The 18,345-nt window shown below is 43.6% G+C and overlaps 1 protein-coding gene across 3 annotated transcripts in view; it reads left to right on the top strand.

Moving 5' to 3' along the window:
* Positions 1-18,345, top strand: part of FCN3 (ficolin 3) — a 96,938-nt gene that overhangs the window by 48,646 nt on the left and 29,947 nt on the right. For all 3 annotated transcript variants that reach the window (XM_086956868.1, XM_086956869.1, XM_086956867.1), the window contains one exon: positions 11,049-11,178. In XM_086956868.1, the coding sequence (XP_086812994.1) occupies positions 11,049-11,178 (130 nt within the window). The remainder of the gene's footprint in view (positions 1-11,048; positions 11,179-18,345) is intronic.

Below are 18,345 nucleotides of genomic sequence, written 5' to 3'. Positions count from 1 at the left end.
CAGAGTGACCAGGGGCTTGGTAGACGGATGCCCACCGATGTCGGGTGTCTCAGGTGCGAAGAAGGGATGCTTGACTCTGCAGCCATGAGGAGCAGAAGTCATTGACGACAACCAGGAGCCACATGCGAGCTGTCCCATGAAGGATGTCAAGTGCTGAGGGGTCAGTGTCTGGCTGGAGCACCAACAAGCTTTGGCAAAAGCAACCCATGCAGGAAGGCCAAGCAGGTTAAAGTGTAGACCAGCAAGGTTCACAGGACTCACCAAGCAATGGGGAGTCAGGGCACATCTGGAGCAACCAGGAAAGCCCAACAGAAATCAGGATGACCCTCAGGAGAATCCACAGGCCGAATGAGCAGAAGTTGCGAGGGGACCTCGAGCAAGATTGGAAAGTACCAGCTCACAGCACTCGGTGCAAGGAGGCCAGAGCTCTTTGGTGCAAATACTGTTCAGGGTCAGGCCTACACAGATTATAATGCACAAGCTCTGGAATTGCAAACAAGCATATGCAACTGCAAATGGATGCGGTGCACTGGGGTTCAGATTATGCAGTCCCCTCGAGGGATACTGGCTTCAAACTTGCTGAAAGGGCAGATCAACCACAGGTACCTTCATAACCCACCTCCTGTGTTGTCGAAATCTTCAGAATCCGCAGGAGCTCAGGAGCAGCAGACCGGTCAGTTGCATTGAGGTACCTGCAAACTCAGGGGAGTGACTCCTTCACCCCAAGGAAGATTCTTCAGTTGTCCTTAGTGCACCACAGGTCCTGCACAGAGCCTGTATGGAGCAAGGGTACAGACAAAGCTTTGGACGGCAAATTACAAAACACTTGTGGCAGCCCCATACTTGACAATTACATTTCCAGCTCACAGAAAACAGAAATTAATGAGACTCCGTTTGGGGAAATTCCCATCGATTATGGACCAACCAACCTGGGTGCATAATGGACCAAAAACCTGCAGACTATGCGGGAGGAGCAACGAGGACTTTATTCATCTTGTCTGCATCTGCCCGAATCTAGCTCAAGCTCGAAGCTCTCTGTTAAAAAAGTCTATGAACGAGCGGGGTATAAGAACGTGCAGATCTGCAATTATGGCAACCTTGAACCCAGCAGACACGCGATTGAACTGCCTATTACTAAAGTTCCTTGCAGCCCACTCCCAAGCGCTAAAACACACCATGGCACCCTGTCAACAAAAGGATAACACAACTGTGGTAGCTCGGGCAGAGAGCGCTCTGGAACATAAAAGAGGAAAAAATCAAGAACTTCAGAACTAAGCTAGACATACTGCATTTTTATTACACTTCATTCGATTTTAAATAACAAACTCGATTTTAGACGGAGAGTGTTATAGAATATATTAACAGAGATTGTACATATATGTTAAGAAATTTTAAACACATTAGTCGATTCCTTTAAAATGTATTGTTGTGGTTTTAATTAACTGAAACAATAAAAATCTTTCATTCATTTCAAAAAAAAAAAAAAAAAAAAAAAATTTCACCTCCTGTGTTGTCGAAATCTTCAGAATCCGCAGGAGCTCAGGAGCAGCAGACCGGTCAGTTGCATTGAGGTACCTGCAAACTCAGGGGAGTGACTCCTTCACCCCAAGGAAGATTCTTCAGTTGTCCTTAGTGCACCACAGGTCCTGCACAGAGCCTGTATGGAGCAAGGGTACAGACAAAGCTTTGGACGGCTAGGGGGACAAAGTCGGGCCCAGTCAAAGTCCAGAGTGTCCAGACAGTCAAAGGTCAGTGGTTTCTTCTTGAAGAATCTTCTCCACGCAAAATCTTAAGAGCTACAGTCAGGTGAGCCCTTTTGTACCCACAGGAGAGGGTTGTACAGACTCAGGGGACCATCCTATTGGAGGGGCGGGACAGAGGGGAGGTTACTCCCATGTCCTTTGTCCAGTTTCACACCAGAGCAGGAGCCAATGGCTCCCAGAACTGATCTGAGCTGGCCAATGCACAGGGACACCAAATGTGCACCAGGCGCAGACTTTCAGGCTCTCTCAGAGTGCACCCACCCAGTCCCAATACACTAAATCCTGTCTGGGAAGTGGTCACGCCTCCCTGTGACAGGATGCCTATTGTGCTGCCTTCCTCTGCTCGAGCTTGGCTCAGCAGCAGGCGGGCAGAAATGTGTCTCTGGTTGGCAGCATCCATTTTGTGCTGTCCGGGTCGAGAAGACTGGCACCAGATAGACCAGTGACCCCACGAAGCGGGGTAACCATGAGAAGCAGATCCTACTTTCCAACATATGGTAAACTAAGCTCCTGTTTTAACAAGGGTTATGGAAATATCTGGTGACACATGACACCTTATTTTCTCAGTAAATTGTGCATCTCTTGTACAAATTTGAACTCTGTTGCCTCTTAGAAGATACTTACGTAAACATGCATTCATTCTACAAGAAGTCTGAGGGCCCGATTCACAGAACTAACTTAGGACAAAATCCTAAACTTACTACTTTTGGTATTCACAGAAGTTAGGATTTTGTCTTAAGTTTGTCTTAAGACAGACTTAAGATACAATCCTAACTTAAGTCTGTCTTAAGTCTGTCTTAAGACAAACTTAAGACAAAATCCTAACTTCTGTGAATACCAAAAGTAGTAGGTTTAGGATTTTGTCTTAAGTTAGTTCTATGAATCGGGCCCCAAGTGTACCACATAGTCCTCCTGGCACTGATATTATTTTGAATTAGTTAGAAGAGTAATCATCAGAAATGAAAATATATAGGACAGAAAGCCAAGCATCCACGTAATACCCACAACCTCTTTAGTCACAGTTCCCCAAATGCAGGAAGGCACAATGATGAATTGCATCAGAAGTACTGTATTAGGTTATGACTATGGCACAAGTGTGGCACCTGTTGTCACCACACACCTAAGTGCCTCATCCATTGTGGATACATGATACACGTAGTACAAGTCTCCTCAGTCTGTTTGTCTTTCCCAGATGACCAGCTTCTGTCAAATGCTCTAGCTCCTGTTCCTTCAGGAGGCACCACACAATGGGCTTCGTTGACAAGAAATTGACACATTGGCATCAATGCGTCAGTTTCCTTGTGCCTGCACCAAATGTCCTTGCGATACCATCGATGTGCTGTATTTATGATACAGGGCTCCATGGTGCATGAATTAAGAGATGCGTAATAAGTTCTGACACATCTGCTTCTGCAAAAGGGACTCATAGCTGGAATTGGTCGCTAAACTCACGAACCCCAGCAATGCGTCAGATCACATAGGCAAGTCCCATTGCAAAAAGCCCTGTGTCATTCGTATGCCTGGTCTGGGCAGGCATAAAGATTTTGACGCAGTTAACTCGTAGCGTGACACAGTGAAATGTTGTCAATTTCACTGTGTTATAATCACAGAGAGCTCTACTGTTGAAAGAAGGTTTTTTTCTTTCCACTCTGATGTTTGTTAGGAAGCTGGTGGTTTTCCATAAATAACCCTCACCCACCATGGTTTCCCCTTGGTGGCATGCTTCATCATCAGGTTCTTCCCATTCCGCTGTGGAACGGGCCGTGCTTTAACCTACGTGTTACATGGGAGCACTTATTGTTGGTAAAATGTATTTTAGCATAGTTATTTGGAGCACAAGCACTCTTGTTCCTTTTTCCTCTACCTTCCCCTTTTTTTTAGCATAAATTTCACTGCACCAGTTCTAAGTCGCTTTTTTGCATGGGAACGCCTACTCTGCATACATTATACCTGGTGAATATGTAATATGACGCAGGGCTCTACAAACTGCAGCAATGGACCCAATGCATCAGTTTGTAAGTATGGTGCAGTGTGGAGCACTGATTGTGCCGCTGCTGCGCCAAAAATAAAGTGATGCAGTGGCAATGCAAGGGGCTTGTAAATGAGGCCCAATGAGTCCTCATGGCAAAATATCCTTGATGAAGATACATTCATACATTTCAACACAGTCTTTCACCTCAGTCATCCTCCTTTAGGCACATAGGGCCAGATTTATCTAGGGCTTGTGTTGCCCTTGCATCATGCAATGTGACACCAGGACCATGCAAGCTCTTAAGTAAGATTTGCTTATATGCCTCTGTGTAGCATAGTAAAGCTGGAGTAATGCAAGGCAACGTAAGTCTCTGCTTTGTGCTACTGTGCCCTGGCAAAGCATTTCATGGGAAAAGCATGGGTGTTCCCACGCATCCCCCAAAGGTTTTTGATGCACACCCATATATTAAGACTAGAAAACCTGGAAATGAGTCGAAATGGTACGCCTTCTCAGGGGAGGAGTAACAAGGAAAAATATGTGCATTTCTCCTTGTTTTTAACTCTTTCTACATGTGCTGCATTCTGCAGCACATGTAGAGAGAGTAAAAGGCCTCAGAGCATTGTTTTTGCTCAGGAAGGTGTCCCTTTTTGCACAAAAACATTCCTGGCTGTAACACAGACAGAACAGAGAACAAAGGACGTACCCCGCCAATTGATGAGGTGGTCCCGAAGCCGGGATCCCAATATATGTGGGGTGATAAACCTAGGAGGCGGCTTGTGGCTCCAGAAAATACGGCATACTATGTAGTATTAAATAGGGACCGTAGTAAGATTAATTGTCTGGAATATTATTCTGCTCTATGCCACATATCTACCATCCATGTGTGGCATACATCAGAACGATGGGTATGAATTGAAGAATGTGAGTGGAATGATTGAACTTTAGGTAGGATTAGGTTTTGAAAAGCTGAAAGAATGAAAGTATGATTGAAGTATGTAGTGTTACTGGGTAGGCTCCAAAGAGGAATGTAGTTTTGTCACTTTTATCTTTTCTTAATTTACTATGTATATTGTGCAATATTCTTAAGATAACCATGTGTTATTTATGTATATAAATGTTTTCTACACCAAAATAAAAATACCTATATATTTGCTAAAAATCTTCTCTTGCAAATATTTGAATTGCGTTAATCTTGTAATGTGCAGTGCCAACTCCTAGGTTTATCACCCCACATATATTGGGATCCCGGCTTCGGGACCACCTCATCAATTGGCGGGGTACGTCCTTTGTTCTCTGTTCAGTTTTTCTTCCCCCTCGACCTGCCTACATCCAACAAGAAACCCATTGGGGAACCCCCTTCTTTCGCTTTGTAACACAGACACCCTTGCACCATTGGCCCTTGGCAGCCACAAGTGCGCCAGTGCAGTAGGAGAGCAGAAATGCACCATACCTTACTAGAAATGGTGCATTCCTGCATCCTCCACTTGATACAGTGCAGTAAGTTGTTTTGCTGCGTTTCAACAAATATTTGTAAATCTGCCACCAGCCAATAATGAGTCCTATCAGCCTCATACTACTCACAGTCACTCAACAACCCAACCAGTACAGATGTTATTCTCTCGCTTGCAGATTCTCTGTCGCCGGGGCCTCTAATACCTTCAGCTTAAGGCTTGAGGAGTTGTATATTCTAGAGTTCTTGAATGTAGTTGCGTTTGGAGTTGCAATATTCTGGAATCGTAATATTGAAAAGAATTGCATTTTGGTCCCCCCATGCGAGTGCTAGAGGACTTGATATGGATATATTGCTTCAGTTCTCGAAAATTCCACCAATGGTCTGTCCTGCCTGTGGTAGATCAGTGATGGTCTGCGTCACGTCCAACGATCCAGGGCCCAAAAGTAGTTCTTTTGTTGTGAGCTGAGCGGGTTCCTCGAGTCATGCTTTGAATTAGTCCTAACTGTAAGATTTGCTTGCTTAGAATCAAACTGGTGACAGAATCACAGAAAGTGTTTGCCTGTGAGGTACTCTGAGGCGATGGGCAGTAGATAAGCAAGTACAGTGAGAAATTGGGCAATGGGCAGGATTTGAAAAACGACTAAAACTATAAAGATTCACCTCACAACTTATCCTTCCACAACCAGGCTGAATGAAAAACTACTTCGAGTTCTTTTGACTGCATCCTGCTTAAGACAGTCAGGCAACATTTTCGAACATTCGTTTAAAAATAGGCATATACTCAGAAAATCAAGAGCAGAAACTTAACACAACTAATGCACAAAGAAAAGAAAAAAAATACTAGCTATTAGCCTCTAACCTTGGGTTCCAGAGTAGCGTGCTACTCGTTGCAAAGTGTTTCAATGCCTCGTCAGGGGTAGTAAGCGCTACATACATACAATTTACAATTGCAATTTGAATAAGAGAGGTCCGCATTCTGGTGCCAAGCTGTCTCATCGGTGCAAAGTGTTTATGGATTCCCTACGCTTGGTAGCAGCCCCTAACACCTTTTTGTTGGGGTGATTTTCCATGACAACCTTGTGTCCAGGTGATATTGCTTCATGTATAATGGGGGTGAGTCATCTACCAGCAAGTTTCAGTTACTAATAGCGAGCCTAGTTGCATGTCATGTATGTGAAATGTATTCTTTTATATAGCTCTTGCATTGAGGACTGTGTATTTGTTCCCAATGGGAAGTCTCTTTTGTTTGCTTAAATGGCAGTTGTCTAGCTCATAAGGTCTGCTCGTGCATTTAGAGATTTAATTATTCAGGGTACATTGCCCATCAATCTGGTGTTTGTTAAGCGCGACAACTCACCCGTAAGTGTGTCAAGGCGCTGGGGCGTGGGGGGGTCACAGGTTCCAGTCCATCAAGGAGGGGGTCTGTCGAAGAGCCAGGTTTTGAGGTTTCTTGCAAAGACTGGGAGCAATGTAATCTGTCTGAGGTGGATCAGAAGGTCGTTCAAGGTTCTGGCCACGCCGAAGGAGAAGGAGTGGCCTCCCGAACTGATCTTTCTGGTGCGGGGCACCCCGGCGTAGGAGAGCTGGGCTGATTGTAGGATCCTTTTGGGTACGTGGAATTTGAGTTGGCTGTTCAGGTATGCTGGTCCGGATTCGCGGAGGGCCTTGTGAGCATGGGTTAGCATCCTGAAGGTGACTCTAGCTTCAATGGGGAGTCAGTGAAGTGTGCGCAGGTGCTGGGAGATGTGGCAGTGTCATGGCAATTTGAGGACTAGTCTTGCGGCGGCGGCATTTTGGATGTTCAGTAGCTTGCGGGTGAGGTTTTTGTTTATTCCGGCATAGAGAGCGTTGCCATAGTCGAGCCTGCTGGTGACCAGGGCGTAAGTGATGGTCTTTCTGTATTTGAGGGGGATCCATTTGAAGTTCTTACGTAGGAGGCGGAGGGTTTGGAAGCAGTAGGACGAGACGGTGTTGATCTGGCGGTCCATTTTGAGCTCTGAGTCCGGGATGATGCCCATCAACAGAATGCACTACTCTTGATAACATTGTAAGCTGGCCTTGATGCACACACCACTGTATAGGTATACTAATAAATGTTTTATTGAACAACAGGTAAATAGAAACTTAAATACATAGTGGCAGATATTTTCAATATATAACAATGCATTCATCATGCATAAAAAACTATAATTTGTTATCTATTTTCTTCCACATAATTTAGATGGTCTAAAAACAGAGTACACTAGGTTGAAGGAAAGCTCAAAAAAGAGAGAAATAAAGCATTAGGTGCAGGCTGCATTCACTCCCAATTGTATCCATCCAAACTTTACAGATTAGGTGCAGGCTGCATTCACTCCTACTTGTATCCATCCATACTTTACAATCGGTTTACCACTCTGTGAACTCCAAAGTTACCTTTTAATAGCCCATCCATCATAATGTTTTTCCCCATGTCGTTTGGGGCTAATTTTTACAAGCAACCAAGTACACCATATACATTCCTTACAGCAAGACGGTTGAAGGCTAACCACTCACTTTTCCTACACAGCATATGTTTTCCGATCAATGCCTATGTGTGCAGAACTTCCTCTTCCCAGTCTTCAGCTTCATCAGATCCTACTTACCTGACAGCAAACTGGCCCTTTCTGTTGCATTCTCTGCACATAGACCTTGCAGTCAGCTCTTCCTAGGCACTGGTCAAGTGCCCCACATAGCTACAAGGGAAACCAACACTCTTGCATGCGGCACCACCATTTCACACAAATAGCATCCCCACCTCCTTTTCCCTATTCCATGTTTGCCAGCTGTTACCATTGGGGATTCCATTTTTTCTGCCCTATCATAGACATCTGTATTTCATCCTCAGGGTGACATGGTTCCTTTCCATCGACCATCTTAACCACTGGTTACGATGCTCCACCATCCCATAAATACCCTGCCTCTCCCACCCATTTAACACTCACAACCAAACTCATCGTCCTTCCATAACTACTTGATCAAGACCACCTGCATCCAGACAAAGACCTCACAATCCCATAATATCCCACTGAAACATGCATTCATTCCAATCACTGTATTTAGAAGACACCAGCACCATCATCAAATTCTTAAATGATAACGTCATCCCCTTCTCCTTTATTATTGTTCCAATCTAAACTCACTCATTTTTATCAGCAACATTAAAGTCTTACTCGCTACAGCATCATTCCAGCCAATGCTTAAAACTTGCTGACTTCATGAAGGTTGCTATCCAACGACAACCCAATAACTCACCCTAAAGCTGGGAAAACTACTTGCAGGAGAGCAATAGCAACCCACCTTCAACCCCATCTACTCATGCTGCAATATGGGAATGACCATTATTTCCCTTGCCCATTAATGATTACAAATCACTGACATGTCGACCACTCTTCGTTGAGATGCCAGCAAAATCCACCACCACTGACCACTGGAGCCATCCCTATCGCCTGGCTTTGCAAATTCACTTTGATCATTCAATTGGTTAATTTCCTTTCTGGCAGACAGAGAGAAGTTTGTTCAGACCAATACAAATTCCTTCTTTGTCACTGGTGGCATCCACCAGGCTACCATCTAATCACCAATAATCCTTAACCTTTATGAACTCCTGGGGCACACTTCACAAATGAGGATATCTGCATACACCAATTGGCTGATGACATGTAACACTAGCTCAAGGTTTTATTAGCTAAGACATCAAGTGAGTAGATAACCTACCTCTCGCTCATTCAAACATGGATGTGAGCTGTCTACTTCAAATGTGACTGCTACAAGAAGCATTTGTAGTCGAGAACTGCTGAAGTTCCAGGTCCAACTGTGATTCTCATTAGTTAGCCATGATGGCTTTGTAAGCTCCTCTCATGCACTGCACAACGTTAGTTGCCTGTAATTTGAGTGCAGGACTTCAAATATTGTCAGCAAGATGGCCCAGGCCTCCTTGAACCAACTTATGGCCTTATTTAGAGGTTTGGGGAGTGGGTACTTTGCTGATTGCTGAAAACGAGGCAGAGGTCCTGTTCGCCAAATTACAAGTGTATTACAGCCATTGGTACTCTAAAAACATGGGACGGAACATCTGCCACGTTGTAATGAAGTACCCTGTCTACTAAACTCTAATAAGGCCCTTATTTTCCTCCAGAACATCAATCCTTGCCTCACCATAGAAAGTGTGACCAATCATTTGTTATCCTCTCCCACAAAGATCTGATCAATGGAAAAAGAAATGCATCCTCATCACCACACCCCCCCACTCTACTTTAAGTGGATATATGTTACATTATTGAGGTCAAGAATATCAATCTGCACATGCATGGACTCCAAAGAAACATTTTGTAATGGTATTCACGGAAGTATAAGATGTACTTATCTGGACTCCACGTTTACTTAGAATGGCGATTTTTTCATAGTCTATATTGTGGAGTTGACATAAGTGCAGGTCAATATTTAAACTTTGATACTCTAATAAAGCAACATTCAAGCGAACATTGGATTCAAATCCCATTCTACAGAGCAACCACCACCAATAAACAAAAGTAGCTTGTAGAGAACCGTGCCATCCAAGACCACCCAACACTACACGAGTCAAACCACTGCAAGAGTCAAAACCCGACAATGTCAAAAATCAAGAAAACGTCCTTACTGTGTGCTTGCAAATATTGAAATAAGGTGTCACAGACAATGGCACTTCCCCCCATACCTGCAAGAGTTCAAAAACAAGCCCGAAGTTATCTGTTGACACTATACCGGCTCCAATTCAGCTGAGTCCCTGGACATTCTCAACCCATCGCTATGGTGCTAACTCCTCTACACCACCTTTTTCTACGCCACTAGCCCACTGAGCAGAAAGCTGCTCATTGCTCACTGGCTATGGGCAATGTCCATCCCTGTCAGGTACAATATTTAATGCTGTGTATGGGGCTATACAAATTTTGGGGTCTCGTGTTTTACCTTACATTGTGCTCTTTGGGGCTTTGACCTAGGCTTACAATGTAAAGATCTCTTCAATGAAATAAATAATTAAATGAATCCAGGATGCCCGGGCATGCACACTATGCCCCACTCCCACATATCCTCCATTGTGCAAAGTAAAAATGTTAAAGAAGGCATGAGGCACATCTAATTATAATGCCCTCCATAATGAGAAAAATGCTGAAGCACTTTTGCACGCTAGGCTCCATAAAAACCTTCCACCAATCAGATTCACAGTTGACTTGCGATCGGAATCATTGTAGACCCCAATGTTGTGTATGCCTAACCTTGCAGTGTTTCACCCGCTCCAGGGAGCAAGGAGATACAGGACTAGCTGAGTGGTAAGAATTGCCATCATGTCCAATGCTCCTCTCGATGGCAATAGAGGGTCATAATGCCTGTGAGACTTATGTGCTTCCAATATGGCAATGTTTGCATTAAAGAGCACTAGGTGAAGTTTCTAAATGGTCTTTTCCTGTTCTGATCTCATCTATAGCACTCAACCCAGCAGCATTACATACTTTTGTAGTCAATTGTCTCCATTAATGTCTACATACTACACTTCCCACTTTATATTTGAAATTTGACATATTTGACACATTTGGTAACATCTCCTGATGGACAATTTATTTCACATTCCCAATACTCCCTGTAGTGTATTATTCCTTTTTTACAGGTCATTACAACGGTCTCATCTCACCATAAACTCTGCTCTGGCAATCATTCTCTCTAACCTCATGATAGGTTAAATAACCTAGATCTGTACAATGAACTGTTTAAAAAATCTGAGTGTCTGCAATGCACAGTTCCTGTGAAAGAAACCATGTTCGCCGTCGACTCATCTTCTGTTCCTGTGTCTCCTGCGTCTCTGCAGGTGTTCCAGAGGAGACAAGATGGATCCGTTGAGTTCTTCCGTGACTGGGACACCTACAAGAGAGGTTTCGGCAAACAGGAGTCCGAGTTCTGGCTTGGCAACGACAACATTCACCTCCTCACCAAGACAGGTGAGGCCTCCCACTGCCAGGGCCCGTCCCTTCCGCGCACACACCCTGCTCACAAGATACCTCGTCAGAGATGCAGGGTTCATCTACCAAACCCTGTCCCCTCACGCATAGGTAGTAATGTGCATGCGTACAGTCAGTGCTTAATTTGAGCCGGTGGGTTCCGGTGCTGGGCACCAGCACTTAATTGGTTTACGGTGCTCGCACTGGCACTTAATTGTCAATAACACAGGTATGACAGTCTGCCATGTGGTGGCGCTGCTCATCTAATTTAGAGAGGAGCAGAACAAGGGTTGTTTATGAATACAATATGTATTAAAAATGACTAATACCTGCCTCCCCAGCCATTCCTTTAGTTATGGGGACCTCACATAATCTGAACTATCTCACTTGAGGGCAAGACAGAGAGATGTTTTAGTAAAGTCATTGGTAGCGATGACACAGGCAATGGGAGGTGCAATGCAGTGGCCTCCAGCCCAGGGCCCTGGCACTTTTTATTTTACATATTAAGCACCAAATTCCCCTCATTAGCAGGGGTGAAGTGTTCTACAGCCGTGCCCTTTACCCTGATCCGTGTGCAGTGTGTGTCTGCTCACAGTCCTTCGGTGTAGTGCTCTACTGCCTAGGACTGTGCCCTGACGCTCGGACAGAATGTTCTATCTATCAGTCCCTTTCCTCTTACCCACAGGAGACGTGTTCCACTACCAAGCCCTGTGACCTGATGCACCTCTTTACAATACACCTTCTCCAAGACTCAGCGGTTGTGTTCCACTGCCAGGTCTAGACGAGGTGGTCCTGCTTGTTCACATTGATAGGTGTAGTGTCCCTGGCACTGGGTTTGGATCCAACTGTAATGACACCCCCTCTTCAGGTTAAGGCTGTGGTGAGTTGTCCCTTCTGCCTCTGTACACTGATGCACAGCTTCTTTCTTAACGGGAAGGGTTGTCCACTTTTCTGGCCCAGCACAGAGGGACTGTATGACGTTACAACACATACATTTACAATGCATGCCTTTACAACGCAGTTTTTACATCCCAACATCCTTTACAATGCATTCTTATACATAGCATACAATACATCACATTTTCAGAAATTACCTTCACATCGCATTATACCTTTACAGCGCATTATACCTTTACAACGCACACCATTACATTGCATTTAGGGTAAGTGTTGGATGGTATAGGGCTAATAATTACTCTTCTAAATCCAGTGAGTGCAACAGTAGGGTGAGGTTTGTATAGTGTAGGGGTAAAAATGACTATTCTAACTCCAGTGAGTGCAACAGAAGGGTAAGTGTTGGATAGTGTAGGGGTACTAAGAGTGGTAATAGTATGTGTTGTAATGACTTGCGATGTAATGCCTGCGTTGTAGTGACATGCATTGTAATGACATCCGTTGTAGTGACATGCAATGTAATGGCTGACTTGTAATGACATGCGATGTAAAGGATGTTGCGATGTAATGACTGCTATGTAAAGGTAGTGCGATGTAATGACTGTGTTGTAAAGATTGTTTCCCGCACAGAGGCATCCTCTATTCACAAACATAAACACTGCACTCATCCCCTACTTGCCATTCTCTGTTCCCTGGTTCTGAATATGTGTAGTCTGGACAGATGGCATGGCTACTTACCTTGTGTGTGGAAGTGCTAGTAACCAGGTGGCTCCAGATGAGTTCCAGTGACTCCAGGTGAGACCACCAATCTTCTGACTGTTCTGATGGCAGCTGCCCTGATCTGGGTTGACATTATTTGGCAGAGTATTCTAAATGCTTCCCAAATTGAAAATACATTTTCAAGTGCTAGGTAGTAGCACCTCCTGCCATCCTCAACATATATTATTTGTTTGTTTGAGTGATTTATTGATTGATTGTGGTGTTTTATAGAGCACACGGTTATCCCGTAAGGGTGCTCTGGCATTATAAAACTCTTTAACATTGTCAGAAAACAAACCTCATCTGCCCCACATGACTTAATTGCCTCCAAAGAACGATGTGAGGAAATTGCCAGCTTCCTCACAGGCAAAATCGCTAAAATTGATCAATCCTTCCCTCAAATCACTTTCCTCCTCGACCAATCTCTCTTAACATCACCCCTCTCTCCACAACAACCTGGCCTCCTGAGCCTTTCACTAATCAATCAAAACCAATTGGAGCAGAAGACAACCTTTTTAACACCCAATTGAAAAACGACGATAATTGGACACATTTCACACCCATGACTGAGCTAGAAGTCTTTAATATCATTGCGAAAATAAAGCCGACCTCACACACCAAAGATCCTTTTCCGGCAAATTTAGTACATAACCTAACCACATAATTTCCCCGTGTTGGAAAAAAATCCTTAATGCCTCCCTTGCCTCTGGGTGCATACCAGACTCCCTTCAACTAGGGCAAATCACACCCATACTTAAAAACCCCAGGGCAGACCCTAATGATCTCAACATCCTTCGTCCTAGCTCCAACCTCCCGTTCATAGCTAAAACCGTGGAGAAATGCATCTTACAACAACTCGACAGACACATAGTCAGTCAGTCAAAAATACTTTATTCGGTTAATATTAAAACCATAAAAGCATACTAAACATTACATACAATTGAGTTGTAAAAACCATAAATTACCTTAGAAATTTACAAACATTGAGTACATTCAATACAAATAATCAATTCATTTTGAGTAGTTTCTTAAAAACCACATTTCCAATTTAAAACATCATTACATTTAGTTAATTGAAATTAGAGCATATCTTGTTTATCACATATAGACAAATACAACCTACTTTACCCCTTCCAATCCAGTTTCAGGAAAGGCTGCAGCACAGAAACTGCCATGCTTAACATTACTGATGACATACATCGTTCTTTAGAGAATGGAGATGCCTACCTTCTCATCCTGCTGGACCTCTCAGCGGCTTTCGATTGAGTCAGCTACTCATCCTTACTGGAATCTCTGAAGACACATCTGGTCTCAATGGCACAATCCTAAAATGGTTCACTTCTTACCTCCAACACCAAACACAACAAATCAAAATCCAATCTCCCTCCTACTGTCTCTCTTAGTGTCCCCTAGGGCTCAATACTCTCCCCTCTCTTCAACCTCTTAATGGAACCCCTTACCATCATCTTGAAACAAGCAGGGATCAATTATCACCTTTACACTGATGACACGCAACTCTACTACAAAATCAAATCACACAGTGACATCCTTCATCTTAACATCACATTGAGTAAGATTCAATCCTGGTTTTACTCCAACCACCTAAAATTGAACCCCAACAACCCCAACAAAACGGAAATCATTCTATTCTCCCCCAAAAGTTACCACCTCCCAATCCAAGACAGGTTCACTGACCTCGAAGCCCTAAAGTGCCTGCTCACTCTATCCAACTCGGCTACATCCCTAGGACTCACCCTGGGCAAATGTTTGTCTCTGAAGGATCACACCAATAACTCAGTCAAAGGAGCATTTTACACACTTAAGCACCTCAAAAAAATTAAACCTCCCATCTGACGATTTCAAATGGGTCATTCAATCGCTAGTCCTTGCTAAAATCGCCTACTGGAATGCTTTACTCACCGGGACCCCAAAATCTCACCTCGCCCCCCTCAGATCAGTACTCACCATGGCAGCCGAGGCTTATAACAGACTGCAAACGATATGAACACAACACACCTGCCCTCAAGTCCCTTAGCTGGCTTCCCATCGAAGGAGGATGCACCTACAAAACCGCCTGCATCACCCACAAAGCACTTCACTCTCAATCCCCTGACTATTTAGACAATGAACTCACAAGAGCAGGAAGTGTCAGACCTATGAAAAGCTCCACCGCTCTTCTCCTCGTACCCCCGTTACTAAAAAAGAAATTACCCAGGCACGCTTTTTTCAGATAATGCTCCCAGCATCTAGAGCGCCCTCCTGAGGGACTTTTGTTGCAACCCCTCCTACCCAGGCTTCAAAAGAGACCCAAAACTCTATCCCCTTAATAAGTACTGGAGCCCATGAATCAAACCAAACTTGCTTTCTATTAGGCTCCTGTGATCAGGCCATTCCTCTGCTTATCTGCTGGCCTTTCTTTTCCGTGTGTACACCATTATTATTCCTGTTGTCCTGCTTTCCATGGTCCCTCATATATTTTTGTTTTGACCTAATTTCAGCAATTTTCCATTCTCCATGACCTTAAAATTGTTTCTATGTAAACAGTAACGTGAGCTCCTCTGTAGACTTACCCTTCCCCTATCTTATATTTTATTTATCTTTAACCTATGATTATTACCTTGCTCTTGCTTCTGTACAGCGCTCTGTTACCGATGGGTCTAGCCTAGCCAGCGATTTATGGCCCCTAAATTGTTAATTGTTATGACCTAATTTCAGTAATTCCATCCTTCATGTTCCTACAAGTGTTTCTTTGTATATATTAATGTGTGTACCTCTGTTAGACTTTCACTTCCCTTATTTTTAACTGTATGTAACCATTGATCCAATGATTATTGTCCTGCTATTGATTCTGTAAAGCGCTCTGATACCCCCGGGTCTAGCTTGCGCTATATAAAACCTTTAAAATAAATAAATAAAAATAAAATAAAATAAAAGCAGACAACAGACTCAAAAGGAAGGGTCTAAGAGAAATAGGGAACTGGTGAGTGTGTAACGTCTTGAGGATACAGAAAAATCACTGTTCCATTTAAAGAGGGACAGATTTCTGATTACAAAGTCTAGACCCAAGACAGGAGCAGAACTGGCCTCTTGCTCTGGATTTGTACATTTTGGGGACTTTAATAAAAATGGACACCGAGTGCAAATGGCGGGGTCGTTCATACATTTTCAACTTACTTATACTAGAGAAGGACCAAACCCATAGGTGGCTCTTTGTCATAAATAAACAGATTTAAGCACGATTTACTTCCCTACAGGAAGTCCGTAAAGTTTAGGCAAAAATTTAGTAAAACGAGCATGTTGGGGACCCTCATAAGAAGACAGGTAGCTGAGTTTTGAAACATGTGGAGTTGTTTACTCAAGAACTGAGGTAAGAAACGATATGTGGATTCCCTGTGGCACTGCTGGGATAGATTCTCATTGCAGTTGTTATTTGTGAAGCACGCAAACATAAACTTTTGGCTCGCATGTTCCAGAGTTTGGTTGCTGCTGTGTTGAACAATCTCCCCCAGTAGTACTTTGTGTGTAACATTAACATGGAGAAGGAATGGTCTGCTGGTCTTGAAGAATGAGGAGGGTGAAACCAGCTGAATTTAGAAGCTAGGAAAAATGGAGAAGAAGAAGAAAATAGAGCTTTATATGTGATGGGTACGGATTTAAAATATATATGTTTCCTGGTGGGGAGCCAGTAAAAGCTGACTTAAGATAAAGGAGTTATGTTTCCACTTCTTGCAGTCATGATATGTCTGGCAGCTGCATTTTGAATGAGGTTAAGATGTTTTGAGTATTTCTCTGGCAAATAGATACTAGTGCCATGGATTGTAGAAGTGCATTGATGATTTTGATATGGTAGTTGGAATCAACAGCAGAGATCTAGGGTTATATTTTTCACTTCTCATCCAAGATTATAGAAAGATTGAACGGTACAAGGGTGGAGGTCCAGCGAAGCAGGCCAGCTTATGTTCACCTAGAGAGGATAGGCGAAGCTGTTTAAAAACACCTGTGTTATATATGGATCAGTATTATAAAAATTGTGGACATTAACCAGTGAACTGCGTTGAGACAGATGAGAGCATTAAAAAAGAGGAGGCATTTCTTGAAAGGTTGAAAAAGAGCTGAGTAACATCAGCTTAAATGTCAATCTTAATGCCTAAGTAGTGCTGGAGACAAGCAAGGGCTGCAAGTATATGTTGAAAAGCAAATGGGAGAGAGTAGCTCCTTATGGAATGCTCCTCTCAACATTTTGATCAGGGAAAGAGATTTTAGATAGTACAACACTCAGCAAATGATCCTGCACAAAGGAGGCTGACAAATCCAGAAATGTGACTGGAGTCAGAATTCCCAGCAAGGAAATTAAGGAGGGAGCTGGAGTTGAAGTCTTTTGTCCCTGAGACTTCAGCAGGAGGCAAGCACTTGGAGAATATTCTCTAGATTTTAGATAGTACAACACTCAGCGAACGATCCTGCACAAAGGAGGCTGACAAATCCAGAAATTTGCCATGGCAGCCACTGTTGTGGAGTCTCAGCAAAAAAAGAGCTGATTGTCGATGGTATCATAGGCAGCGGACAGATCAAGGAGCATCAGTACTTCTACATCCTCATCATCTTTTTCTCCGCAGTGATCGTCCAAGGTGGAGAGAACTGTGAGCTCCATGCTTCGGCCGTGTCTGAATACACTTTTGGCAGAGACAAGGATGTTATTGCTTTTCACAAATCTTTGAAGCTGAAGAGAATGAAGGCTTGAACTGCTTTCTTTTAACAGGCATGAGAGAGGAGGCATAACATTTCACAAAGCACTGATTGTAGAAGAAGCAGTTGGCAGCAACTTTATTGTGGGCTTCCACGTCAAACCAGAAGGCCACCTGGCCTAGGTCCAAAAGTAAGTAACACTGCATATGATCAGTGCCTCTGTTTTATCTGAGTTGTTGTAACCAATTTTTCGTCACAAGGCTACTTACGGTCGGCAATTGTGAAATGTGGCTTGAGAAGAAATTACGATACCATCAAGTCTAAAGACGAGTTGGGTGTCATCCGCCAATGACATCAGCGTGAGGTATGGGAACCAAACAATTTGAGTTAGAGCAGTTACACACATTTGGAAGAGGTGGGGGCTAAGAGAAGAGCACTGAGGAACCCCACAAGATAGAGAGCAAGAATCCGAGCACAATGGGGGAATATAGAGGCCTGGATATCACAAGTGAAAAGAGATGAGATCTAGGCATTTGTCTGGATGCCACAGGCAGCAATTTGGTCAGCAAAATAAGATAAGATACTGTATTGAATGCTGTGGGCAGGTTGAGGAAGATCAGGATGGTACTTCGACCCTGGTCCACCGCATCCCTAGTTATCTGGAAGCAGAGATCTTCCTGTACTATGCAGAGGCCAGGAGCCAGATCTGGAAGGGTCAAGCAGTTGTTGACAGATCTGATCAGCAAACTGTTTGTTAATATGCTTCTCTGGTAATTTGGAGGTAAGAGGAACAGGAAATATTGGATGAAAATTGCTCAGAACAAATAG

This window comes from Lissotriton vulgaris, chromosome 2_1 (genome assembly GCF_964263255.1).
Source record: "Lissotriton vulgaris chromosome 2_1, aLisVul1.2, whole genome shotgun sequence".
NCBI lineage: Eukaryota > Metazoa > Chordata > Amphibia > Caudata > Salamandridae > Lissotriton > Lissotriton vulgaris.
This window is presented reverse-complemented; position numbering and strand designations above follow the sequence as displayed.